The sequence below is a fragment of the Centroberyx affinis genome, unplaced genomic scaffold (genome assembly GCF_046629955.1).
Source record: "Centroberyx affinis isolate AG114_WGS23_722 - 3 ecotype Tasmania unplaced genomic scaffold, CSIRO-AGI_Caff_v1 ptg000743l_1, whole genome shotgun sequence".
NCBI lineage: Eukaryota > Metazoa > Chordata > Actinopteri > Beryciformes > Berycidae > Centroberyx > Centroberyx affinis.
Genome location: NW_027279356.1, coordinates 609,900 through 637,774, shown reverse-complemented (window position 1 = coordinate 637,774; position 27,875 = coordinate 609,900). Strand labels below are relative to the sequence as shown.

The 27,875-nt window shown below is 44.1% G+C and overlaps 3 protein-coding genes across 3 annotated transcripts; all 3 read left to right on the top strand.

The window, feature by feature from the left end:
• Positions 1 to 544: 544 nt before the first annotated feature.
• On the top strand, positions 545 to 15,315 carry LOC139644450 (histone-lysine N-methyltransferase, H3 lysine-36 specific-like). Its single transcript, XM_071519811.1, has 22 exons — positions 545 to 800; positions 1,396 to 2,282; positions 2,804 to 2,945; positions 3,165 to 3,337; positions 3,419 to 5,503; positions 6,980 to 7,238; positions 7,429 to 7,526; positions 7,634 to 7,693; positions 7,792 to 8,013; positions 8,148 to 8,240; positions 8,371 to 8,494; positions 8,624 to 8,824; positions 10,612 to 10,791; positions 11,796 to 11,952; positions 12,042 to 12,247; positions 12,379 to 12,491; positions 12,597 to 12,866; positions 12,973 to 13,089; positions 13,209 to 13,350; positions 13,484 to 13,590; positions 13,676 to 13,880; positions 14,519 to 15,315. The coding sequence occupies exons 2-22, from the start codon at positions 1,413 to 1,415 to the stop codon at positions 15,313 to 15,315; spliced, it is 6,621 nt and encodes a 2,206-aa protein (XP_071375912.1). The 5' UTR covers positions 545 to 800; positions 1,396 to 1,412.
• Positions 15,316 to 17,803: 2,488 nt separating this feature from the next.
• On the top strand, positions 17,804 to 23,943 carry LOC139644470 (pre-mRNA-splicing factor SLU7-like). Its single transcript, XM_071519839.1, has 15 exons — positions 17,804 to 17,938; positions 18,217 to 18,392; positions 18,666 to 18,819; positions 18,919 to 18,999; positions 19,164 to 19,328; positions 19,779 to 19,847; positions 19,977 to 20,108; positions 20,349 to 20,446; positions 20,536 to 20,603; positions 22,135 to 22,274; positions 22,421 to 22,582; positions 22,704 to 22,808; positions 22,907 to 22,984; positions 23,120 to 23,248; positions 23,403 to 23,943. The coding sequence occupies exons 2-15, from the start codon at positions 18,238 to 18,240 to the stop codon at positions 23,580 to 23,582; spliced, it is 1,716 nt and encodes a 571-aa protein (XP_071375940.1). The 5' UTR covers positions 17,804 to 17,938; positions 18,217 to 18,237; the 3' UTR covers positions 23,583 to 23,943.
• A 1,412-nt stretch (positions 23,944 to 25,355) lies between these two features.
• On the top strand, positions 25,356 to 27,430 carry LOC139644482 (complement C1q tumor necrosis factor-related protein 2-like). Its single transcript, XM_071519852.1, has 3 exons — positions 25,356 to 25,444; positions 25,878 to 26,135; positions 26,790 to 27,430. The coding sequence occupies exons 1-3, from the start codon at positions 25,417 to 25,419 to the stop codon at positions 27,428 to 27,430; spliced, it is 927 nt and encodes a 308-aa protein (XP_071375953.1). The 5' UTR covers positions 25,356 to 25,416.
• The last annotated feature ends 445 nt before the right edge of the window (positions 27,431 to 27,875 follow it).

The window sequence follows — 27,875 nt, the reverse complement described above, 5'->3', positions numbered from 1 at the left end:
CTCATGTCAGGACTCTCTGGAGAGGCAACATGGCGCATGGAGTTTGACCAGATAGGCCGTGCTGCCGTATGCGCACTGCCATCGTTTTGTTTTCTCGCCCCCCCCCCCCATGAATACACAGGCCTAGCCTTTCACTCACTGGAGTTACACTCACTGCGGTCTGAAACAATGGGACAAACAGAGAGAGGGGCTACTCTATAAAATAGATCCTCCATTCATTCATAGTAAACGTATCATAAAGCTGTTATTATGTACCATAGTTTATTTACCGACTTTCAAACTGCACCTGGGTGTGCGTGCGTGCGTGTATATGTGTGTGTGTGTGTGTGTGTGTGTGTGTGCGTGCGTGCGTGCGCGCGTGTGTGAGAGGAGGGTGAGTGCCACGGCCCTCTGCAGACGGGGGGTTGGGTAGCTGTGCCGATTGGTTGCTGCTCACCAACACAGTCAGTCTGGGCTTGTTTTAACATAACCAGGGGCACTTCGACAGCAGGCACAAAAATCATGTAGTAAATAAGCTATTGTGACTGTTAGGGGACCAGTTATGGCACAGTGAATTTCGCCGCAGTTGATGTTGCAGCGTTATGGAGAGATTTGGTTGTTATTTTGTGTTTAAGGTGACAGTTTTTGGAGGGCCGCCGCTGATGAGGCGATGAAGTGCAGAGAATGAGAGCTGTGCCTTGGCCTAGTGCTGCTGCAGCTGGGATTGTGCAGATCCGCTTTCACAAACCGAGAAAAATACTCGCTTTGTGCCAAATTATCAAACATCCGCTGTTGGTTTCGTGGTGACCGACCTCCAAATGGTGAGTTTTTCGCGTTTTTTCACATGTTGATAGTTTTTTGAACTTGTTTCGATCAGTCCTTTTTGTAAGTTAATAGTAGCTTCCTATGTCGGTGTGTGGCTGTAGCTTATTTGTGTGAGCCACTCTGTTTCTGTGATGGCTCAGTGTCACCACCTCTACTACAGCCTGTGCGCTCCTCCATTGATTATAATAATCAGCGATCGCTAAGACCCACTATCAGCAGACAAAGCGGCGCTATTTTCTGATAGTTTGTGAATGAATTTGTGAACGGAGCAGGTCAGTGGTTGTATCCTGTGTTTTGTCTTGTGCCGTCCGACGGCCTCTAGTATGGAGGCCAGCAATGTCGGCTTATTAGTGTGTGTGTGTGCACTGCATGGCTGGAATGCTCCTTTATAGGTTTCTGTCGCACTGAATGTGATTGTCGCTCTATTTCCGCGATGTTTTTAAGGGTCTGTTAGTAGCCGGTGTTGTGAAGCAGATGTTTTGCTACATTGTACAGTGCATGAGCCACAGTAATCTCTCACAGAACACATTTAGTCAGAAACCTCAATGCCACATTTTAACTGGCCTAACCTGCATCTTTCTGATTTGACAGGATAGAGCCATGACAACATGAATCAGTCTTACAGACGGGCTGTTAGGGTAGGCTCAGTGTTTGGCTCAGGCCAGCCAGAACTGAGGCCCCCCAATGGCCTTACCACTACTTCCTATGGAAACCAATGTGGTGGTGCAAAGCGTGGGTCAGAGCAACCGTCGGCCATGCAACTGCCATCCTCCAGCCTCAAACAGCCACCTGTCCAGGGGTACAATCAGCCAGAGCGATCCCACTGCTACAGCCCGCTGAGGAGGCTGCAGGACTTGAACGCTCTGGTCAACAGGTCAGACCTGGGCAGCCACCAGAGGGACCTCCACACCAGGAACCACTTGCACTCTCCGAGCCCAATCAGCGACGACGACGATGAGTTTGAGGCTCCGTCAGTCCGGCTGCCCCCCTCTCCGGGCAACGATGAGATGGAGCCCTTCGAGGCCATCCAGGACGTGGACCGAAACGGCTTCTCCCCTCACAGTCCTGACAGCCTGGAGCGCTGTTCCCCCATCCCCAACGGCTACCTGCATTTTGAGTCCACGCTGTTTGACAGTGGAGACATCAAGGAGGAGGAGGAGGACGAGGAGGAGGACAATAGTAACGAGGAGCTGACACCTTTTCACCACTCCCCGAAATTGAGTCGGGACCGAACTGTGACAGACTGTAAGACCTCCACGTGCAGCTCAGGGGTGGACAACCAGAGAACATACAAACCTGCTGTCTTCAATCTGATGTCTAAAACTATATCTGAACTCAATCCCACACTAAGCCCCAGCGCTCTGCCTGAAATCAGCATGGGAGATGGGTGGAGTATGGGCGAGGATTCAGACAGTGATAGTGAACTCACCTCTCCGCTTGATCCTGCTCTCATCTCACCAGCTGGCACCAACTCTAACGTGAGTCTGAAACACCTGGCTGGGATATTTACTGAGTGACCTCTAACAAAACAAGGCTACATAATGTTACCGGGATACATCTTGGTTGTGTAATTCCATTGAGGAAGGCACTAGGCTTGTTCATCCATCACAGTGAGATTTAAGTATAATTTTATTGTAGTTTGACCAGCTGCCTGTGTTGCTCTAGATCTGTAGCTGTGCCATCCTAAATTGATCTTTCACAAATCCATTACACCATGTATTGGTAGCAAAAATAAAAACATACATTTCACAAGATAATACAATATATCAGTGAATATAAGACAACAGATAATCAGTCTAAATCTGTGCTGCCATGACAGGAAAAACCTTTTAATTCTTCCTAATATTATTATAATAACATTACTCAAAACCTGAGTTCAATCATGGCAGAATTTATAATTTCATAGTAGCTATGTGATATATCACTGTTGAAACAAAGGTTTTAAGGTTTTGCATGTCTTCTGCATAATGTAATAATGTATTTGCATTGTCCTGTATAGTCCAACAGCCCAAAGAAAAAGCCCCTTCCAGCGGTGAAGTACTTGGAAGGAGACTTGGTGTGGGCTAAGTTCAACAGGCGACCCTGGTGGCCCTGCCAAGTCACCTGTGACCCAAAGCAGGGGTCCCACACTAAGATGAAAGGTGAGACTGGATTAATGAAGAGTTGTGGAGCTGAGAGGATTTGAATATGGATGTTATTATGTGAATGGACTTTGTCTAGCACTTTCACACCGACCACAGTAGAATGGATTATTATTATGTTATGTTGAGTGTGCAGGGTCATAAGCATGTTTTAAGATTCATGGCATTTGGCTCCTGTGATTTTTCAAATTCACCATTATTATTGTGATGTTGTTGTAGTGCCCAGCCACCGTCCTTGTCGGATGTATTTTCTGGAGACGATTGGGGAGATAGTAGAATGTTCCTGGGTCCCGGGGAAAGTCGTTCTTCCTTTTGAGGGAGGCCATCAGTTTGAAGACCTTCCGGTGCTTAGACGGAGAGGGAAGCAGAAGGAAAAGGACTACAAGTACACGGTAAATGTATAAAATGACCCCAAAAATCTTTTTAAAGTTAATTTAAACATCACCTTTGATTGTTTATTCTGTTCTTTGCAGATACCCAAGAGTTTACTGACGGCGTGGAAAGTTAGCGTGGCAGAAGCTGAGTATCTGCTCCCAGATCGACAACGGAATGCTGAAAGTTTGCTTACTATATCCATCAACGGAGAGGAACGAGTGCCCAGCCCAGTCCCTACTGAAAAAGCACAGGAGCCCTCCTCTCTCTCTGTGGACCCTGGTAGATCCCCATCACCCAGTACTGCCCCCAATGGAAATGAGCACCAACCCATCACAAACTCTACTGTAGTTCCAGCCAACAAAAACAAAGCTTGCAAGAAGAAAAAGAAATGCTTGTCTGACATATTTGGCCATATAGTTGGTGGATCAAAGGAGCCATCTACCATCATGGATATGGTCGATCAGTTTCATACAGCAACTCATGCACTAAAAGAAGAGCCCAAGGACTCCCCTTACGCAGACCTGGATTCAGTTCCAATGCTCCACCGTCCCAAACGGACAGAAATATCCCCAACGCAGGACTCAGACAAATTGGTCAGGAAAGAACAGGTTTCCAAAAAAGTGAAAGATAAGGATAAGTGCATTGAGAAAATTACCAATCCTAAAAATGCAGATTCCTGCGATTCCTCTAGCATTTCAACAAATAAATCGATTTCTACTGATATAAAGTCTAAACAGGGTTTGGGCAGCTGTAATGAATTGCTGGACAGTTCACTTGATAAGCACTCTCTGCATCTTCCTGCCAGCAGTCGTCTGATGACAAGGGCCCTAAAAGCAGAAGAAGAGACAGAACTCAAGGATGCACTGGCCACAAGCCAAATCTCAACAGATGATCTCATTGATGACGATCACGATAACACACCTAGTGATGCTCAGATCAAAACTCTGTCCCCTAACTGGGAATCGCCCAGTAATGTATCATCCTCTACAAGTCACAGCTCTCCAAAAAGGCGTGCAAGAAAGCCTGATAAAAAGCAAATCCGTAACGGCTCATTGATGAAGCCTAAGTGTCCAGTGTCTGGTGTAGCCGCTGTGCAACCTGTTAAGATCAAGACGGAGAACATTGTCTCAGATCTGTCTTCCTGCTCTTCCCCTTCCTCATCTCTCTCTCCCATGGATGCTTTCCAGGATGTCAAGGAACTGACATTTAAATCTCTTGTGAAAGAGGACACCAGTGACTCTGAATCCAGTACTTTTCGGCCCGACTCCAATTATAAATTCAGTACCTTTCTGATGCTCCTGAAGGACATGCACGACACCAGAGAAAAAGAAGGCAAGCCCCTGACTCTCCCCCCCTCGCCGGTCCTGATCAAGGAGGAGCCCATGGTCATCCCTAACTCTTGTGATGGTGTTACTCAAGGAGACTGGACATCAGGGATCAAAGTAGAGAATGGCCAGCCAAGGAAAACCCCAACACCCCAAAACACAGCGGTCAAACCCAAGAACAGGACTAAAGCTATCATGATAAATGACACCTACAATTGTGAAGAGAATCTTATTCACTCTCAGATGGGAAGCTCAGACAAGCAACGTAGAAAGCAACGACTGCCTGCCAAACTGAAAGTTAGCATACCCGGCCTCTCTCCTGAGCTAGCTGACTTAGCCTATGGCAGAGAGTTTGTTAGTGGCCACGCTGACTTAGCTGAACCCGTACCTTGCCGCCCTGTCACTGTTGATCCCTCGGCTGGCTACCTCAATAAGAGCTCTGAATCCAAAGTGGCTCCAAAGAAGCGCTGGCAGGTGGTTGAGGAGGTCGCTGAGAACGTGTCTGAGGTTGGGGGTGCGAGCGGGGCGTCTGCTGAGGTGAATGGGTCCTACTCCATGAGAGGAACGCCGGATCTTGCTCTAAACCTGGGAGCTGAGCAGCAGGCGGAGAGTTACTCACACTTCTCAGAGAAATGCGACTCACTCAGTAAGATCCACATTGCTACTGTTCAGTTTGTCCGCTGTGACGCCGTAACGACTAAAAAGATAATATGTGTTATGTTTGTTTACACAGCTCATTCAGAAAACAAACGACTGCGGAAACCAAGTAAAAGGCTCCTGGAGTCAACTGAGGAGTATGAACAAATATTTGCCCCAAAGAAGAAATCAAAGAAAAACGGCCAGGAACCCTCCAAGATGGTAAGATGTTCACCTTCCTTTTAGTCCCTTATACTGCAATGGGAAATGCCTTCTACTTGCACAATGTCCTGTTAATATTTGAGTTCCTAATATAAATGTAAACATCATACTCTTTATACAATGACTCAGATTAATTTATAACCCTATTATAACAAACTATGCTATATACCAATAGTGTCCAGGATGCTGAGGCACCTATACACGTTGTCTTGTTGACTGTTTGTTTTTGCAGTTTATATAATCTCAGTTTCCAAGGCACTATTCAGAATATTCTAAATATTAACATATACAACGATATTCCGTAGTCCTTTATATGAAGATTCATAGTCTAGTAAGTAGTCTATCCTGAATAAGACTTACCTTGGACTTGTGCTATAATCCAGAATATTATGGACAGGTGAACACCAGTGTTAGGCTCATTTAAACAAAAAAAAACAAAAAAAAGCAATACTTGTTACTTTTTTTTTTTTAACTTAGTTTTTATTTCAGTTTCAGCAACTTATAAATCATATTCACAATTGTGTCTACTGTTTTTTCAGCTGTGCCTATATGGTTTATAGATAATTTAACAAAAAAACAACAACAAACAAACAAAAAAAGGGGGGGGGGGGGTGTAAATGTATGTAACAGTATGGGTGTGTATGTATATGCATAAAGAGATAAGATGAGTTGGGGAGACAAAGATACATGTATGATTCAGAATGTGTAGAAGGATTTAGATCGCTTCACTGCATCAATATAGCCATGGCAGGGCTCCATCTTTTAATAAATATATCTCAAAGAGTATGTTATTTGTTCTATCTGATAAATTTCCCATACTTTCTCAGTCCATATATTGTATGTTGGGGGGTCAGGTTTTAACCACTTAATTGTGATGCACTTGTTACTCATTTCAAAAGGCAGTAATCTATCTACCTAAATTTCTGGTGAATTTTACACCATTTTACAACATTTATACAATCAAGCTTTTTTTCTCTGTTACCTATAACTTGTTGGCTGCTTTCTGTTGCCCTTTAAATCCAACTTGGTTTTCTTTCGGCATGAGTTTAGTGTCATGATGCTGTGAGATTTGATGTATTATTTGCAATGGAAAGATTTTTTGCACCTGCACACACTTTACAATTGCCAGCAATGTTATACTTTTGCTGGATAAAATAAAATATTTCCATGCGGAGAAACAAAACTTTTCTGCCATTTCTCAACTAAGCTTTGTTATTGTAAGAGAATGACAACTAATTATGATAAAAGCAAATTGAGGGATGGGTGTGATTGCAAAAGTAAGTTGTTTTTGAAAGGTCACTGAAATATTGATACTGAAACTGAAATAATTTCTTACACTACCCTTTTTTTTATTAGTGGTACTTATTACACTGTGGTCAGGAACATGTTAACCCAACACTGATCAACACACTCAATGCATTAGACTCCTAATGTGACAGATTCCAACAGTGGTTTGTTTGCTCGTCTGCCTCTCAGGGTCCTGGCACAACCAGTGATAATGTTACAAAGCAGATATCAGGGATGACGGCACCCCCCGATATCGGCACCATACCCGGGACAGTTACCTCAACCTCAGCCTTGGTTCCTGTAGAGCCCGCCAAGGCTCCGGCAGAACTGGAACAGAGTCTATCTCAGGATGGGCTTCCTCCTGTAGCACACTCAACACCCCCTGCCACAACACAACCCTCCCTCTCTGCAGAGACTGCAGAAGGAACAGATCTACCTCTTGAATCTGGTAAATAGATACTTAAGTGTGCTGCATATTGTCATCTTCATCTTATCCAGTATCAACTATCCTGCAGTACGATGAAGAATAGGCGGGTGCTGCAGGCCAGAATTGGAAATTACCGTTTTCTTTGTTGTGATATTCTTTCTTGAGTTTGAATAGGTAATGCATAGTTACATTACATTTGCTTTTGGCACAGGGTCAGTAACCCAAGAAAGAAAGAGGCCAAGGAAGCCGTCACACAAGGTCCTGGAATGCACCATAGAAGAAGTATCTATTACTCCTCCAAAGAAGAAGGTATGCTGGGACTGAGAAAAAGAAAGAGAAGAAGAGTTCTAGACAGTTTGGAATAGTTTTGAAAATGTTGCTGTATTTTCACAACTTGTTCTGTCTTTGCTTTCCAGGAGTCAAAGAGACACAGTGGAATTACCTCAGAGGTCAAGATGGTCGTCACAGACACTCAGGTACACAGAAGTACAAGTTGAAAACTAACTGTATAGTATAATGCCACAATTATAATGTTAATCACTCACTAAACACAATGAAACCTTGCTTTGGACAGGTTGCATCTGTGAAGAAAGAAAGGCCTGTGCCCAGCACATCGTCTGCCCCTGTCACTTCCCCCCAGCCTCCAGAGAGCAGTGATGTCCTCGGGGTCTTCACCCAAACCGGGTCTCCCAGCCCCCCAGGGTGTAAGACCCCAAAGCAGGAGTCAGACACGGAGGGCTGCAGCATTGGGGAGAGACAAAACCTACCCAATGGAACACTAACTCCCAAACCTGAGGTCTGCATGTTGCACTGTTCAGTCAGTTCAATTCATAATGCTCAGTGCTTGCATGGTCATAACTCATCTGTCTAAAGGGAAACAGAATCTTTAGTCCTCTGCCTTTCTTCACTATTCATTCCTCATCTCTCTAGGTGCTCTCTCCTGGTTTGAATGACAGTCTGTCCTCCCACATGGATGTCAAAGGGAAAACAGGAGCTACAACCTTGAAGGAGAATGTCTGCCAGGTGAGTCAGTCTACCAGGGAGTTTCCTGTTTTTTTTTTTTTTGCTTTTGAAGACTGTTTCCGACACACCCCTCATTTGTCTCAGTTAGCAGCCCATCTCACATTGTGTATCTGCGTGTATCTTCTTGCAGGTGTGTGAGAGGACAGGGGACCTGCTGGTGTGTGAAGGCCAGTGCTATGGAGCCTTTCACCCACAGTGTATTGGCCTGTCTGTGGCTCCCAAGGGGAAATTCCTGTGTCATGAATGCAACACTGGTGGGTACAAGTTTTGCTTCCTATGAAGGAATGTGAAACCAATCTGACATTGATCATGAAGTGTCTTTTAGGTGTTCCACCATGCATATAGTTAAGAAAAACTACATTTCTTCTGTTCCTTTCTTTCAGGTGTCCACTCATGCTTTGTGTGTAAGAAGTCTGGTAACGGGGTAAAGCGATGCATGATCCCCATGTGTGGGAAGTTCTACCACACAGACTGTATTTTGGCCCACTCAGCCACCCAGCCACAGAACAAAGGCTTCCGCTGCTCCCTGCATGTCTGTCTGTCCTGCCACATCACCAACCCCCTAAACCTCTGCAGCTCTAAAGGTGAGCGCTAGATTTAAACCACACAGTATGATATCCTTAACGTGACAATTGTGACAAAAGACAATTTATTGAATTTGGGCCTGATTCAGACCGCCTAGTTACACAGGTCTTACCCAGATTGAGATACACACTTGTGAGCTGTTCCTTCCTACTTGGACTATTGATGCGCACACTGAAGATTTTTCAAAAGGTGTACTCTAAACCTTAGCTTCCCTGACCTTCCCTCCAGTTTTTTTCTTTATATAATTGGATCTTGCATCTTTGCACATCAGTGTCTGGCCAATACACACCTGGTAACCCCCATCCCATAGGTATCGGGGTATAGGTTTATGCGTGGCTAGACAAGTGGGAGCTGCCATCCATGTACCTTGGTGTTCATGCTTCTCATGACGACTGCACGCCTGAAAACTGCAACACGTTAATAGTTGCTGTAGAACAATTCAGCTCTCCACACCCCCCAAGATGAAACAAGAACCCCACCAGAATTGGCCAGTAGTTCCGGTTTCTCTTTTTTCAGCCAATCTTGGACTGACCTGCTGCAGCGCCGTCTGGGTCGTTTAAAATTTCAGGTGGTGCACGGCCTCTCATATGACTCCAATGGGGCCAGTTGTTTTGGCGGCAATTACATAAATCCATGCATACTCCATCGTGTTTCCAGATGATGCACAAACCAGTTGACCACCGCTGACAGGATTTGTTTTATCGCACCATTCTCGGTGAAATCTAGACACTGTAGCGCACGATAATCCCAGGAGGTGGACTGTTTTTGAGATACTGGAATCAGTGTGTCTGGCGCCAACAAATCACACATCTTGCCCACACATTTCATCGAACAGTAACTGAATATCTTGGCCCTGTCTGCATGTGTTATTCTTGTGCTTTATTTGTATGTGACTCACTGTGCGGAGGAGTGAGCTGTGTGTGTAAATGGAGAGGTATACCTAATAAAGTGAGTGTTTATTCTTTGGCATGTCTGCTCATTGCCATTGAGAACTGTGCCAGTGTGTGTGATCTAGCTCCACAAATCATTTTTCAGTAGACTGCACAGTATTGAGGCTCTGTCCACATGTAAACAGGGGATGCACTAGATGTCTGTTAAAGTCAGCGCATTTGAGCAATTTCTTGGCACCCTTGTACACCCTGCAGTACCGTCTCTTTTTGACCGTCTTTGTGTGTGAGCGTAGGTCGGAGGAACGAGGAGAGAGAGGAGACGGCCTGTGAGCGAAGGCACATTCAAAGCATTCCATGAAGCATTTAGTGGACTGAGATCGTTATGATGTTGTTAAAGATACAGGTTATTGCTTCAAGTTTTTGTGACTCAACGATTGATTTTGTCTTATGCACTGGGTATTTATTATTATTATTATGCAGATTTTTTGTTTTGCATCAGGAAGTTAGACATATTGCTGGGTTTTGGGCACGTAAGGAAAGGAGTGTACACATGAACTTAAGTCAGAGTTGGAATCCATGTATTGTAATGTGGAGGTGGACATGCCTTGATTTACATATTCATCACCTCAAATAAGTACACATCTTGCAGGAGGCCGCGTATCCCTGTGCGTAACTCCAGTGTTGGAGCTGGAGCAGTAGGGTTCACACGTAAAGAACGATTTCTTCAATATCTGAATCAGGCCCTTTGTGTTTTTGTCATAAAATTTATCATAACTGCAAAAAACTATTGCAGAACTTTGTGTGTGATTAGGTTGTTGTTCCAAAGCTTGAATGAAATGTCCAGATGTGTGTTTGCAGAGACTAAAGGTGTCTTTCCTCCTTCTTCTTTGGTGTAGGTCGTTTGGCTCGATGTGTGCGCTGCCCTGTGGCCTATCATGCCAATGACAACTGCATGGCAGCAGGCAGCTTGGTGCTGGCGAACAACAGCTTCCTCTGTCCCAACCACTTCACTCCCCGCAAGGGCTGCAAGAACCATGAGCACATCAACGTCAGCTGGTGCTTTGTCTGCTCTGAAGGTGAGTCTGGTGATTTGTGTAACTCGCTATTGTCATCAAAGCTGATCTACTATGTGATCATCAACTTACTTTAAGCAAACTTGTATATTTCCGAATATGAGTTTATACCATAAAATAACTTCTAGGCGTGTTCACACTATTCCACTTTTTTCAAACTGTGACCATATGCTAATAAAAAAGGGGAGTGGCAGCAAGTTGGACAAAAAGTGTTGGCTTTGGAAAAAGCACTGCGCCTCACTTCTTAGGCAGAGCAGAGTGCTCTCTAAATTTAATTTTATGCTCCATCCTGTTTTCCATTCATACGCTCCCACTTGGCTATATCATGCGTAAACACAATATTTCCCTCCATTGGTACGCCAACTACAAACAGATATATCTGCCCCTGAAGCTCAGTGACTCAAACAGCCTAGCTACTCTCAAGGAATGCCTCAGTGATACAAGTGCCGGACGTTACACAATTTCCTGCAGCAAATAAGAAATTGTTTTATTTTGACCACCATACACTTTTGAATTGTTTCATAATCAGCCAATATGAAGCCAGCTACCAGAAATTTGGGAGCTATTTTTTATCCTGGCTTAAGCTTTGATGAACATAAAGAGAGTGGTACACACTTGCTTCCTTCATTTGAGAACTATTTCCACAATTAAGGGTTTTTATCATTATGTAATCTGGAGAAAGTCATTCATGCTTTTATCTGCTCACGTTTAGATTACTGTAACTCTATTCTAGAATCAATAAAAAGTCTCAAAGTATCACATCTCTCATTTTACAATGTAAACAAAATGCTGCATGTAATCACCAGCTGAACAGAGCGTCTGGCGCTATGGAAACGAAGTGCACATCACATTCCTGCTTTTCCATATTATCAGCGCAATATGTGTTTGAATCACAAAATGCAGTTTTGTACTGGTTTTGTTGAATAGTGTGAACACGTCCTAGGACGGGAAGCTTTTCACTTTTTTGCAGTCTCAGTTGTGTGTTGTGTCTTGCTGTGGGGTTGCAGGGGGCAGCCTGCTGTGCTGTGAGGCCTGTCCTGCTGCTTTCCACCGGGAATGTCTGAACATGGAGATGCCTCAGGGCAGCTGGTTTTGCAACGACTGCAAAGCTGGAAAGAAACCTCGCATCAAGGACATCCTGTGGGTCAAATGGGGACGATACAGGTAAGGAGAGAAAAATAGTCTTCCCCTATATTGATAGCGGTTCTCACCAAAAGCTGATGAACGTTTGACCCCCTGGTCTCATTGTTTAGGTGGTGGCCCGCAGAAGTCTGTCTTGCCAAAGACGTCCCAAATAACATCTTGAGGATGAAGCATGAGGTGGGAGAGTTCCCGGTGCAGTTCTTTGGCTCCAAAGACTTTGTGTGGACGTACCAGGCCAGAGTCTTCCCCTACATGGAGGGAGACACGCACAACATAGAGAAGATGGGCAAGGGTGCTGATGCAATCTACAAGAAAGGTATGTAGTCTATTAACTGTATTTTTGCAAGTGCTCAATTGAAAATAAGTTATTACACATCTTCATTTTAGTTTAGTTTGCTCAAGTTTATTTTTTAATAGTTTTAGTAAAGATTGTATCTGTCCTTGTAGCCCTGACTGAAGCAGCTGAGCGGTTCAGAGAGCTGCAGGCAGAGAAGGAGATGAAGCAGCTTCAGGAGGACAGAAAGAATGACAAGAAACCTCCTCCATACAGACACATTAAGGTACAGTGCATCAACAAATACACACTTGTGCTTTGCAAGCCTGACTGACAAACAGTCTGATAATGTGTAAGCTAAAAAAACTGTGCCATTGTCTCTGTCTCTTAGGTGAACCGACCAATTGGGAAGGTGCAGATCATCACGGCTGACCTGTCGGAGATCCCGCGCTGTAACTGCAAGGCGTCTGACGAGAACCCGTGTGGCATAGACTCGGAGTGCATCAACCGCATGCTGATGTACGAGTGCCACCCTCAGGTGTGTGTGGCGGGGGAGCGATGTCAGAACCAGGCCTTCACAAAGCGCCAGTACACCACTGTGGAGATCTTCAGGACTTTGTCCCGCGGCTGGGGCTTACGCAGCGTCTGCGACATCAAGAAGGTAGGCAGCCGGGAGAAATCGGAGAGAAGATTTTTTTTTCTAAATGTGATATGAACTAATCACATTTTTCTTTTCTCTTTTCTCTGTTGCTTTCTCTCCCTCTCAGGGGGCCTTTGTGAACGAATATGTGGGAGAGGTGATAGATGAGGAAGAATGTCGAGCCAGGATCCGACACGCTCAGGAGAACGACATCTGTAATTTCTACATGCTTACACTGGACAAGGTGAGTCTGAGCCAAACTAAACGATCTGTATATGGTGCAAGGGAGCAACACACATGATTTGTAATTCAAATCAAATGCTGGGGGCATGTCCTAAGCCAGTTTGTACGTTGTTATGCCAGGACCGGATCATTGATGCCGGACCCAAGGGCAACCAGGCTCGCTTCATGAACCACTGTTGCCAGCCCAACTGTGAGACTCAGAAGTGGACTGTGAACGGGGACACCAGGGTGGGGCTGTTTGCTCTGCAGGACATCCCAAAAGGTCCCAACTCAGTCTGGATTACTTGTCTTTTTATTGTGTATAGAGTTTGTTTATATTATCAGTGAGTAATATAAGAATGCAGACTTATTATAGTCTTGAGTACAGTGTGGAGCTAATGCGGTACATACAACAGGTGTGGAGCTGACCTTCAACTACAACCTGGAGTGTCTTGGCAATGGGAAGACTGTGTGTAAATGCGGAGCGCCCAACTGCAGTGGTTTCCTGGGTGTCCGACCAAAGGTGAATACTCACATTTCAACAGTTTTATCTCAGCGCACATTTTCAACCGTTAGACAATCTTCTGACCATCTTTGTCCATGTGCAGAACCAGCCGTCCGCAGAGAAACTGAAACTGAAGGAAGGGAAGAAGAAGGTCCCTGTGAAGAAGAAGACCAAGCAGGAGGTGACCAAGGAGAGGGAGGACGAGTGCTTCAGCTGCGGCGACGGGGGACAGATCGTGTCCTGCAAGAAGCCTGGCTGCCCCAAGGTCTACCATGCCGACTGTCTCAACCTGGCCAAGAGACCTGCAGGCAAGTGGGGTGGAGATGCTTCATTGTTTACGACATGCAGTTCTGCCAGGAAGGCTTTGTACCTACTGTATATTATACTATTAAAGGGGCATTAAGCAATCTACGACTTTTAGTGGTTTTATGACTTTTATGACCAAGAACAACACTGACAGGTCTCTGGCACAGCTTACGGTGGCCTGTAATTGACATAAATATTAAAGTCACATTTTTACAATAGAGACACTAGCTAATTAGAGTAGAGATCCAACAGAAACGTCTAGAGAAGAGGCTTTTTGGCTTTAGAACGAAATGTTTTGCAATGCTGATTGCTCCGACCTCCATCATTGAACAGCTGAAAATGCGAGTAGGTGGGGAGGAGGAGATTACGGGTGTCCTGAAATTCTAATGGATGTGGTGGTTTCAGTTCCAAAACAGAACGTACGGGCCAGAAAGTGTGTTTTGAAAGGCATAAATCTCAGCACCTGGCAAAGTAATTGAGTCCTTGGTATTGATCAACAACCCTATCAACCTCTGCAGTTATATCATGGTCATTTTATGCGATATGAGACAGTAGAAATTGTACTTATTGCACCTTTAACCTCAAAATTACCAAATCATGTTGGCTGTCATGAGCAATAATGGTGAACTTGTGTCCCCAGGGCGATGGGAGTGTCCGTGGCACCAGTGTGACGTCTGTGGTAAAGAGGCGGCCTCCTTCTGCGAGATGTGCCCCAGCTCCTACTGTAAAGAACACCGCGAAGGCATGCTCTTCATCTCCAAGCTGGACGGCAAGCTGTCCTGCAGCGAGCACGACCCCTGCGGGCCCGACCCTCTGGAGCCGGGGGAGATCCGTGAATACGTGCCCAACATGACCTCCGTGAGGCCCGGGGCCGCGGCCTTGCCTCTGCCTCCCTCCCTGGTCCCGGACTCCAGAGCCCACTCCACCGGCCTGCCCTCCCCTGCCGGCCGGGCCGCGTCGGCCAAGCGGGACCCCCCCCCTCGCCTCTACATCAACACAAAGACCGCTACCTCGAGCTTCTTACCCCCCAGCAGGTCCTACCTCGCAGACAGAACTGAAGGGACGCCGTTCTCCACTCCTTCCCCCTCCTCCAAGGGCGAGAAGGAGGACGGTGAGGTAGAGGACGGGGAGGTGGACGAGTTAGAAATGGAGGAGGTGGAAGAGGAAGATGAGGAAGCAGAGGAGGACGAGGAGGAGGATGACGATGACGACGACGACGAGGAGGACGAGGAGGAGGAAATGGAAGAGATGGAGATAGTGGAAGATGAGGAGGATGAGCAGCAGTATGGAGGTGAACTGGTGGGGGAGGAGGAAGAGGAGGAGGATGACGAGGAGGGGGATGTGTATGACACTTGGGGGGACTATGTGGAGGAAGACGCTGAGGAGGGAGAGGTGGAGGGGGAGGAGTGGGGGAGAGTGGAGGATGATGACAAGTGAGCTGCCTCCCCTCCCTCTGCCACTCGGCAGGCGGCTCTCGACAGACACTTAGAGGAAAAACAAACGTAGGAAAAGACTATAGAGAGTTTGTCCGTTTGGTACCTAGTTGAGTGCGACACTGCCTTCATTTTGGTACTGCATTGCCTTCCCATCCCCGGGGCTGCGGACCGACAGTGGGGATGCGTACTGGTGCTAAGGCTCGAGGATCCGCTCGGTCCTGTTAAAACTTCTGTCGATACGTTTATTTGTGTCTGGTGCTGTTATGTTCATTATTCTTTCTCTCAAAGTTGTTTACATTTTCTTTTTTTTTTTAAATGTTTGGAATATATAAAAAAAGGAAAAAACAGGATGAGAAGTCTCACCCGACCACTGACTGTCATCACACGGGCATCCTATCTCGTTGTCATTTGTTTTAATCTTGTCTTTCTAAATTACAAGAGTGGTCGAAATAATGTTCTCACTGATCCATGTTATAAAAAGACACACAACAACACAACAACACCTGCTTGATGCTTCTAACGAATGCAAAAAAATAAACCCCATTCGAATCATCGGAATTGCAGAGCTTCTCCCGAAAGAAAAGTCATCTCTTATTTTTTTTGTGATTCTACTCATTCTTCTAAATTCATCCTCTTCCTCCATTTTACAGGTAGGTCAGAGCTCAGGGCCGGACACAGAGAGGATGACATTTCTGTCATATAACTGGCTCCAAATGCATCACAGATATCACTAACACTGGTTGAGCACACATCATCATTGTTCCATCCATTAAATTAGAGTAAAATCATAATTTCCTTCCCTCATAGGTCACATCTGGTAGAGGAATGTCTGTCTAAAAGCATCAACACAATATACGACAAGGCCAGATTGAAATATACTGCTGTGAGATGTCATGTTTTGTATGTTTTAGTGTATATATCTGGTAAATAACCAAGCAATACAAGTCATGTGATGACTTAATGGCGTACAGAACAGTGCAGATTTTTATGAAGTAGAGTTTTATACCTCTAAAATGGGTCTTGTGGTGCTGCAATCCTTTTTACACAACGTCCTTGGTGCAGGCGGCTCTGTCTGAGATTTGCTCATGTCGCTTAACGTTTATTGTTGGTTTCTAAAAAAAAACCCAACTGGAATGTCAGTGTTGTTTCATTGCAGATTGTCAGGCAGCTTCTGAATCACTGGTCGGTTGTCACTCCTAAAAAGTTGTCCAGGTGCCAGTGTTCCCCAAGCTGCTTGTTCCAGAAATAGCTGAGATGCCTCCGGTTCCCTCATTTCACTTCATTAACTTCAGCTGATATGGTTTGGTTTGGTTTGGTTTTGTTGTTACTTGCCCCAGTGGTATTTGTCCATTGGAAATTCACGGTGCTTCCTTGAACCGGTTTTGATCATTTTTCCTTTAGGTTTCCCCCCTGCAAACTGTGCAGATGGCAAAATGGACATTTTGAGTTGAGTCCTTTCCCATGAAGAATCTAGCTGGTAAACATTTGTGATTTAAAGTTATGCATTTAACTGAAATCTGTTCACCTATTTTCTACTGTTCACACAATTATTTTTTTTATTTCAAGATTGAAAGTTGCATTTTTTTAAAGAAAGCATGTCATTTATCAACATAGTTAAACCACTTCTACAAAATGCCCTATACAAATTAAAGAGCAGTTAGATAAAATAGTTAAACTCTTTGTTATATAACTGCAATTACCACAGTTGTGGGTGGAATATTAATGAAGGAAACATACAAACACAACATTTAAAAGTCACAGAATGCTAGATGAACGTGCTGCCTTTGCAGACAGATTTTGAGGATTTTTTTGAGAAAATTGTCAAGTTTTTGTGTACCTTTTTAATATATTAGCCTATACAATTTCTGTGAAAAGAGTATTGATGATGCATCTGTCCTATGTAGCAACCAACCACTTTCCACAAATATGGAGTGAATCTCTAAGATACTGTATTCCTAAACATTAGGAACTACAATTTTGCTTACGTGTTAAGTTACCGTGCCTAATCCTTCTATGGGCAGATAAATGTACCTTATGTTGCCTAGTTTTGTATTTATCAACCTTCTAGTCTTTTACATTGTTTTTAAGTTTTGTGTTTGTGATGATAATGTCAACTGGTTCTTCTCATACAGAGTTATAACTCCTGCCCTCACGGTATGAAACATTTATTATGATATTCTTACATCGACCTGTACTGTACTGTTTTATGTATGATATTATAAGTAAAGTTTTGCAATAGGCGCGTCCCGATCCCACTCTTGCGCCCATTTACTGAGTCGGTGTGAAGGAAATGAACGTCATTTACAGTTCAGCGGTATTAAAGAATAATTAATAAGAAAATACATACTGATATTGAAGAATTAGATCGAGGCGAAAGTGCTTTTCCCAAGGTTTTATATTTTCCGTCAAAGCAGGCAGACGTGTCCACTAGATGTCGCACTTTCCAACAGCGACATTTCAACACCACAGAGAAAGAAACGACGTGACGTAGTTGGTAGGTAATGTAAAATGGCGACGGTCGTGTCGTTCTCAAAACAAAGCTAAAACATAGCCAGCTAAGGAGAAAACTGCTGATTTTACGAAGGAACTAACAACCAGCGTTTTAATTTTTGGATCTTGACAAGGTAACCAAAACAGTAATTGATAAGAGTTGCATATTAGCTCATGTTGTGATATTTCTACCACGCACACTGGTGGAAAATAGCTAACCTTAGCCCCTGTCTTTTAACTTAACGGCTAAAATAACTTCTGACATGATGAAGACGCACTGCGTGGTGAACATGAGCAGGAAAAGTAGCGAAAACATAGGCAATGATTCTGGATAGAGATTGTTTTCTGTAAGAACACTTAACTGTGTTATTCCGCTATATTGATAACTTTATATTATGGTTGTAAATAAAAGAGTGAACTCCCAGATTCAGCCATGACGGAGGAAGGGACGGCGCCGGCTGTCTCCGAGGGGATAGTGGGCCTGGATGAGCCCAAGAAGATGACCAGGGAGGACTGGAGGAAGAAGAAGGAGCTGGAGGAGCAAAGAAAACTGGGAAACGCTCCAGCTGAGGTGGACGAGGAGGGAAAGTAAGTGTGGGCCCCGGTAGGCTGTGTAAAGGACAAACCAGGGCTGGCCGGAGTGGGCTAGCTTTGGACTGAGTGTGGGTGCTCTAACTAGCCTATCTGAGGGAGAAATTATCCTAATGATTTAACAATTTGGCCATAGCTGGACAATCTCACTTCTAACCAACAGACAAAGACCTGTGATTCAGAATGTGACATCGCTATTTAACCTTATGTTTTCAATGGAGCTACTGCTTTACATTACTGATCACTTATTCTTCTTGCTGTCTTTACCAGGGACATTAACCCTCACATCCCGCAGTATATTTCATCAGTGCCGTGGTATATCGACCCGTCCAAAAGGCCCACCCTAAAGCATCAGAGGCCACAGGAAGAAACCCAAGAGCAGTTCTCGTCCATTGGAGAGTGGTACAAGAGAGGGGTGCAAGAAGTGAGCTTGCCAACAGACACACAACCAACCACTCAATTAATTATAGAAACATAATCAATGAACTTGAAAGTCTACAGCTTAATTTTTGTCTTTAAACAGAAACCGGTCAGCACTAAGTTCCGGAAGGGCGCTTGTGAAAACTGTGGTGCCATGACACACAAGAAGAAAGACTGCTTGGAGGTATAACGGATCAAACAATTAAAGCAATCTTGCATCTTCCAGCTGAGATCCAGAGATTAACTTCCACACAAATATAACCTTGTATGTTAAAATAATGTCCTTAATGTTATTGTATCTGTTACTGATGAATATTCACCTCTGACCTTCACTTTTCTCTCTTTCAGCGGCCCAGAAAAGTGGGGGCAAAGTTCACAGGCTCAGGCATGGCTCCAGATGAGCATTCACAGGTCCAGCTTGCATTGGACTATGATGGGAAGCGGGATCGCTGGAACGGGTATGACCCTGAAGATCACCAGCGTATCGTGGAGGAGTACGCCAAAGTAGACCTGGTAAGCAATTAAGTGGTAAATTCATGGTGCGTTTGGGCAGGTGAGAACAATGTGATTTGAACCCGGGTGGCACCAAAAAAACAAACTGAGACCGCCTTAGAATGTGAGTCTCTGTCTTTTTCCAAGCAAACTGCGGTGTGATTCTGTAGGAGTGAGAACCTAATCCAAACCAATTGAAGGTCAACCCTGAAATGCAGATTTTTATACATATAAGGAGACTAATGTTATGACAAATGACTTGTATTGACAAGCCCTGGTTTGCTTGTAATTGGACAGCATGAATCAAAACAAAACAAATACAAAACTGCAGCAATTAAAGGGTTTTGACCAAAGAAAACGACCTGTAGGTGTGATGGCACCCTCATGGTCAAAACATTGCATTTTATTTGGGTTAGGTGGCTTCTCATTTACAACATGACTCTGATTTGTATCGCTGTTTGTCTCTGTCAGGCCAAAAGGACGCTGAAGGCCCAGAGGCTTCAGGATGAGTTGGCCTCAGGAAAACTCATGGACCAAGCTGTAAGTGCTCACTAATGCCTAAACTTAGTTTCAACAAAGTTTTGATTAGTCTTAGTAGAATCCTTTTAAGGCATCATAAAAGGCTTTTTTTGGATGTTCCCCATCACCCCATGTTTTCTTTCTCTACAGGAGCGGGAACACAACAGTGAGGATGAGGATGAAGATAAATATGCCGATGACATCGACATGCCTGGTCAGAACTTTGACTCCAAGAGACGAATCACAGTCAGGAATCTGCGTATCAGAGAAGACATTGCTAAGGTAAGAGGCACGGCATGGCTGTCTAGGCCTATTGCTTATATTGGTATTTTACAGTTTTTCTAACCGTAGTGCCAATTGTACTGGCTGTCAACTAGAATACTGTATATAGCACAGTATGTTTGATTACCTATAATGTCCGCTGCATCAAGCTGCTGTTTAATAAGCTGAGATGAGATGAACTGTTTAATGTGGAGGTGTCCAATAATCTGAAAGTCAACTTCTCATGTCTGTCTCTCATAGTACCTGAGGAATCTGGATCCAAATTCTGCCTACTATGACCCGAAGACTCGAGCTATGAGGGAGAACCCGTACTCTAACACTGGCATGAACCCTGATGAGTAAGTTACTGTTCATTTTTTTTTTTTGATGGCTCAGATTTCTCATTGTCTTTCATGGAAAACATTTGTCCAACTGTTTCATTCAACAGAGTGGGGTACGCTGGAGACAACTTTGTGCGCTACAGTGGGGACACGATCACCATGGCTCAGACGCAGTGTAAGTCACTGACAAATTTTCCAGCCCTCTTGTTCCTCCACAGCTTTGCATGCTTGTCTCTCCTGTTTTGGAACTCAGTTTTTCCTGATATTCTAGAGTCAGAGTCATGGGACATTTTTGTGTCTGTAGTTGGTGTTTTACTGTTGCAATAATACCTGAGAGGGCGTTCTTTGCTGTGACTCTGGGTAGGTCGGTCATGCATAAAGTACTGCCGGTAGCACCAAAGTACCTGTGATCACAGTAAAGAATGTCCTCAAGGATATTATGACATTCATATGTTGCCAATGCATGTGCAGTGTCTGAAAGGTTTCATTCAAAGTAGTGTATACATACATAAAAATGTAGAAAAGAAGACATTTAACTAGCTCCTTGGTTAGATTTGGCAAGCTTCTTATCCATATGGCTGCCAAATTTGATTGGCCTCACCTCAGAGAGGGAAACACTACACAGAAGACAGTGAAGCAGATGTGAACATGGAAACTAAACCAGTCTTTGGACAAAAAATTTAAAATGTACAACAGCATTATCCTTTGACATTGTTGAGTGATGAGCAGAACTGGAAGCCAATTACCCAAATGAAAGGCTGCAGAAACTGGATTGAAGGGAACATGATACTGAAGGCAAGACCTGCTCACATCACTGGTTCAGCTATCGGTTACATTAGTTCATGTTAGCAGTCAGCTACTTTATGTTGTTAAAGTTATATTTACCTCCAAGCCAACTATGTCTAATTGTATAAGTTGTAACCTATAACTGCTTTTAACGGTATGAGATTTAGCTTGCTAAAGTCACCTAGTGTTAGCTAGCACACAGCTAAAATAACTTCACTATCAAAGAAGCACCAATAAGGATATGACACCTATTGTTGTGATATTACTAATACTAAAGGTCAAGACTATAAATGCCTCCCGTTTATAAGAACTAAACGTGATTGTTTTGGAGAGAAATATAACGTAAACAACATAAATTAGCTGGCTGCTAACTTCAGCTAACATTATGGAGAGTCCAGTCTTCCACGTCATGAATGTTCCAGTTGCTGTAACCTTTGATTTCAACCTTCTTGGGTAATGTGGCATCCAGCTCTGCTCATCTCTCAGTAATATCAAAGGATAATTTTGGTGTGTGTTTTTTTTTTTTTGTCCAAAGACCACTTCAATTTGCCATTGTTTACTTCTGCTTTGCAGTCTTCAACATTGTATGACGTGTATCAAATATGGCTGCTGCTGTGTGAATAAGGCAAATGGCAACCATGCTTTTATGGGAATTATCTGTACAGTTGAAACACGTCTTTGACCAATCAGATTGTTTGGCTGAAACTATCTGGTGTATACAGAGATGATGCACCCAAAGAGGGATTATTCAGTTTGTTTTGTAATGGGTGCTATAGATGGTACATTCCGTGCCATTACACCTTCAATGGCACCATACAAATTACGGTCAGACAGCTCAGGTGGAGCAGCAGATAGGCATGCAGCATACAACTGTATTTTCCCCTGTAATCACTGTCAATGCATCATGTTCTGTATGTCAGTGTTTGCCTGGGAGGCCTATGAGAAGGGCTCTGAGGTGCACCTGCAGGCCGACCCCACCAAGCTGGAGCTGCTGCACCAGTCCTTCAAGGTCAAGAAGGAGGACTTCAAAGAAAAACAGAAGGAGACCATCCTAGAGAGGGTACGCAGCCGACTTCTGCCGCTCTCCGCAGTTCTGACGATTTCCACTGTTTGTTTTTTCAAAGCTGCAGCAGGCTGATCAGTTGTAGTCATACTGGCTGATGGCATCATTGACACTCTGTTTGCGCTTTTGTGTGTGTCGAACAGTACGGAGGCGAGGAGCACCTGGATGCGCCTCCGCGGGAGCTGCTGTTGGCCCAGACGGAGGACTATGTGGAATACTCTCGCCACGGTGCTGTGCTGAAAGGACTTGACAAGGCTGTGGCCCGCTCCAAGTATGAGGAGGACGTGCTCATCAACAACCACGCTGTAAGGACAGCAGAACGGCTCTAAAATGAGAGCAGAGTGTGTTTTGTGGGGAGTCCCTAATATGTGAATAATCTTTGTTCATTCATTAATTCTTCATTCTGATTAATTCTCCTGTGTGCAGTGTATCTGGGGGTCGTACTGGAGGGACGGCTGCTGGGGATTCAAGTGTTGTCACTCCATGGTCAAACAGAGTTACTGCACAGGAGAGGCTGGAATTAAAACAGCAGTAAGTAGGTTTACTTACAATGTTCAAAGGTTCTGTTCATTACACATGGTTTTTTAACCAACTTTTTTGTTTGTTCTTTTTTTCAATTTAATCTATAGAGCAGCTCAGCTTGTGTTCCATTTGACGATGGACTAGAGGAGCCAGAGGAGGAAGAACAGCCAAAGACTCTGCTGGAGGTAAGTGACATTCGAGAGATTTAAAACCACTTCAGTTAGTGATAATGAACATATATTTTAACAGTTTTTATTGTTAGTGATGGTAAATGTGGATCTCATTGTGTGTTTCTCTCTGTCACATGTATTAATCATCAGATGCATCAAGAAAAGATGAAAGAGAAGAAAAAGAAAAAGAAGAGCAAGAAGAACAAGAAGAACAAGAAGCATGACTCTGATAGCAGTGACTCGGAGGATGAAGAGAAAAAGAAAGAGAAGCTGCGGAAGGTAAGTGTTTGTGTGTGTGTGTGTGTGTGTGTGTGTGTGTGTGTGTGTGTGTGTGTGTGTGTCTTGCATGGCAAACAGTCAGTTGGCCGTCTATATGTATCTTTGGCTTAGCTATTTTGCATGTCTCACCCTCCACCATGTCTCTTCCTTCTAGGCCCTTGAGGCAGAGGACAAGCGGCTGAAGCACATAGAGGCGATAATGCAGGTGGATGAGAGGAAGAGGCCCTACAACAGCCTGCAGGAAGTGAAGGAGCCCTCCGAGGCTGAGATGGAGGCCTTCCGCATGAAGCGCTGCCGGCCAGACGACCCCATGGCCTCCTTCCTGGGACAGTGACCTCTCTCCTCAGCCCTCTCCACTTCCCTCCACTCTCCCCAAGGCCTCTAGCAGAGCATTTGCTTAACTGGAAATGGTTCAGACTCTTTCATCAGTAAACACAGCTTTGCTTGAATAAACTTACAGTGGGAGCCTGTCGTGCGACTACCAACACCATCAGTACTGTGTACAGTGTGGTGATCATTTCAGTTTTTGTTGCCTTAGGATGGTAGTTTTTAATTATGCGTTTTTTATTTTTACTCAAACGGTTCCACAAAAATAATTTGAAAAAAATGTAATTTTCTTTGATGTCCGTTTTAAATATTTTTTGTCATACACAATCTCCGGGACACCTCTGAGTCTTTAATTCCTGTTACATATTTTGGTGGAATAAATGCATTTCTTAGCTAAAGATATGTTTGTGTTTTTTGTGTGGGGTGTTTAAAAAAAGTTTTAGATCAATAATTGCTAGTCCTTTCACTGGTTATAAGGATGGCTTTCTAAGCCTATTGTATGAAATTAAAAGTAGTTTAAATCTCAGAAGAAATGGAAAAGTAGTTTTCTATCTTAATATTTGCAACAGCCTTTCACCTGTCATGACCTGCAAGAGGAGACAATGATCTTCAGCTGTGAATCAATATGTTCTGTGCCTGTCATTGAAAAGACTGGATCTACTCCCTTTCAATCAGGACTCTCATGCAGGGTTTTGGAGAATGTTGGCTTTTAATATTGAATCATTTTTATCACAGACAAACACTCAATTCAATGCTTTCTCAATCTCCATTAAATTTTGTTCTTGGAACGAAGACACCGTGTCAGATATAAAGCACCCTGCACAGTTCAGAAGTATTGCAGACCAAACAGTGATTCTCAGCTGTTTGTGCTGTGTGCCATGCCTCCAACGGTCACTAGGGGCAGGTGGCCTAACTGAGTGAGAGAGTATGAGAGTGAGTTACTTTGTTGATACATGAGGTGCTTCACGTGAAAATAGCCAAACTAAACTCAAATCAATATACAAATCAGTCATGAATTGATTGCTTGTAACTTTTTTTTTTTTAGCAATATGTTTCACAGAGCAACCCTCCTTGGATTTTATTAGTGCAGCACAGCCACCCACTGTACCGGCTCCTATTTTGTTGCCAGTTGTGTCTCATAGAAACCCCCACAAAACATTATCTCCTTGTGTATTTTACAGGCTATTCCAATGGTTCTAGTTCAGGGTGAATGCAGTAGATTGTTAAATTCAAGGCACTGCCTTACCCGGCAGCTGGGACTTTTATTGGTCTCTCATTTCTTGGCACCGCATCACAGTGCTAAACAGAAACACATCTGGTGATCTTCATAGTGGAGTTTTACTCTGCTCAGCTCAATATCTGCAGGACACCTCGTTGTGAGGTTTATTTTGCAGTTGTAACTTAACAAATTGCTGGAACTTATCAACTCAAAGCAATTCTGGCAACTTAAGAAAAGTTGGCACTATTATCACGATGAATTATGACTCCAAAAGCTATATATGGTTTCACTTTTTGCCTTTTATCTCATGAATAATCCATAATATTACATAATAGTCTATTTTCCCATATTATGTTGAGCTTGTGAAGGAATGATGTGTCACTGCGTCAGCTGTGCAGTGCTGTTGCACTGAGCTGAATGTAATTACATCATTGTGAAAGTATCTGCTGGCAGAGTGTGCTTGCTTAAACAGGGCGGATGTTATGGACCCTGTGCTGCACTGGGCTGCAGATTTCTTTGCAGTGCTTCTCCTGAAGAATGCTATCTCATCCAAATATTGGAGAATCATGTAGGAAAGTTGGTGTGCTCTCGTGTAGAAAAAGGAGTTGGATAGTGCTGAAAAATGCCCATGGCTCATAATTTCTCTGCTGGTGAGTTCTTTGTTTGCTCTTTTTCATATCCGGTATGTTTACTCTTTACAAGAACATGCTGTAGGCTGCATTCTTTGCCTTAATTTAATCCATGCATAATTTAAAGTATCCTATTTCTCATTAAGCATGGACTCATAGTGTGAAACTAACCATGACATTTAGATGACAACTCAATTGTTTATTTATAGTTTATATACACATACTGTGTATGCAATTACATTTGTTCATTTCATATTTGTGTGGGCTAGACAATATGCATGTACTTCCTCACCACACTCCCTTTAAATCTCATTAACCTTGGCAGATTTTTTTAATGTATTTTGTTAACAGTCATTTGAATCATCTTGACTGTGACTGGCCTGCAAAAGCCAAACCCAAAGCCATGTAAACAATTACTAACACAAGTTTCCCTCGCTTCCTCTTGACTCAACAGTGACCATCATGCTCCAGATATGCCTGATGTTCTGTTTGCTGTCAGTTGTCTTCTCCCAGTCAACATATTCCTCATTGAAGAAAGGTCGCAACATCACTGTCCACTCCTCCCAGCTGGTCTGCAGTCTGCCAGGTCCACAGGGGCCCGCTGGAAACCCTGGAGCCCCTGGGTCACCGGGAGCCATGGGGCCCATGGGAGCCCCGGGCAAGGACGGCCTGGATGGGACGGATGGAGAGAAGGGAGAGCAGGGAAACAGCGGTAAGAATCTACTGTACCGCTTGTACTGTTGTCTTGTTTAGGCAACTTGGTTTACTCCATTGCCGGCAGTCAGAGCGTCCCACAAAAGTCAAGAATAGAACTTATTTTTAATCAATTTAAAAGAAATGTACTTACTGAAAAACATCCCTCTTGTTACAATACATTAATTCAATCTTGAGTCATGGTCACCCCCCCCCCCACCCCCCCACCCCCCCCCCCAGTCAGGCTATATTGGGTTATTCCACTTCTAGCGTGATTTTGCCACTTGACTTTAAGCTCATTTTCCTTGCCACTGATCAGTAGCTAAGAGAAAAGTAAAAAAAAAAAATAAGAAAAGCTACCCATGTGGGGTGGAAAAATAAAAAGTGCCCTTGCTTGCATGCTTTGCTCAGCCCAACTTGAAAGTAATGTATAGAAAGGATGGATTAAAAAGGGAAAAGGTTGGGATTCAGGGGGCCCCATTCTTACCTTTACCTAGGGCCCCCAAATCACTAAGTCCGCCCCTGCCTACCAGGGCAAAAGTAAAGCACAAAGGCAGATTTGACCAATTATTTTATTTTGAGGAGCTATTATGCAAGGCTATATAAGTTTTATCATGGTATATTGTAGAATATAGGTAATGTCATTCTGTCATCTTTTTGCCACTGTTGTCAGGTGAGCCGGGGAGGCCCGGGAACATAGGGAAGCCAGGTGTGAAAGGCCGCGAGGGGGTGATTGGCAAGGCCGGACTCCGGGGTCTGAAGGGGCCACGCGGGCCTCCCGGTGTGGCTGGAAAAGGGGGACAGAAGGGAGAGGCGGGTGACAGGGGTGAGGAAGGAGCTCCGGGAGGCTGTAACTGCGGCAAGGCAGCCCGCTCAGCCTTCTCTGTGGCCATGACCCAGAGTTACCCCAAAGAGCGCCTGCCCATCCGCTTCAGCCGCATCCTGCTGAACGAGGGGAACCACTACAACGCCAGCAGTGGAAAATTCGTCTGCGCCATCCCGGGGGTCTATTACTTCACCTACGATATAACACTGGCCAACAAGCACCTGGCCATTGGGCTGGTCCACAACGGGCAGTACAAGATCAAGACGTTTGACGCAAACACAGGGAACCACGACGTGGCATCCGGTTCCACCGTTCTCCACCTGCAGCTCTCGGACCAGGTGTGGCTGCAGATCTTCTACTCGGAGCAGAACGGGCTTTTCTTTGACCCCTTCTGGACAGACAGCACCTTCACTGGCTTCCTCATCTACGCTGACCAGGACTATCTCAATGAGGCTGACAGAAAAGCTAATGCTGAAGCTGACAGTTAATACCTTAATCCAGAGTTATACCTATTTTGTTTTTTAATCTAAAAAATACTTTATTGTATGCAATACATCAACCAGTTATGAATATTATTGATATTTGAAATGTAGCCCATATTGTATATAGCTTTGCTCAACAACAAATAGGCTTCAACCAGTCTCAACTAATTGGCAGTGTGTAACAAGTTCTGACACCAGGTGGCACACAAGGAATGAAAAGAATTCAGCTGCTCTTGGGGAACAATTTGACAAAGCTGTAAAAAACCAGTGCATTTGGGCTGCATAGCCTTGGTGGTGCTGTAACTTTGACAAAGGCCAATGCAGCAGATATGTGTTTTTTTATATCACAGATTTGTCAAATACTTCCCCAAGAGCAGCTGAATTCTTCTCACTCTTTTTGTTCTTTTTAATTCATACAGCTCAGGAGCTGCAGGTTGCCACAGATGTTCCC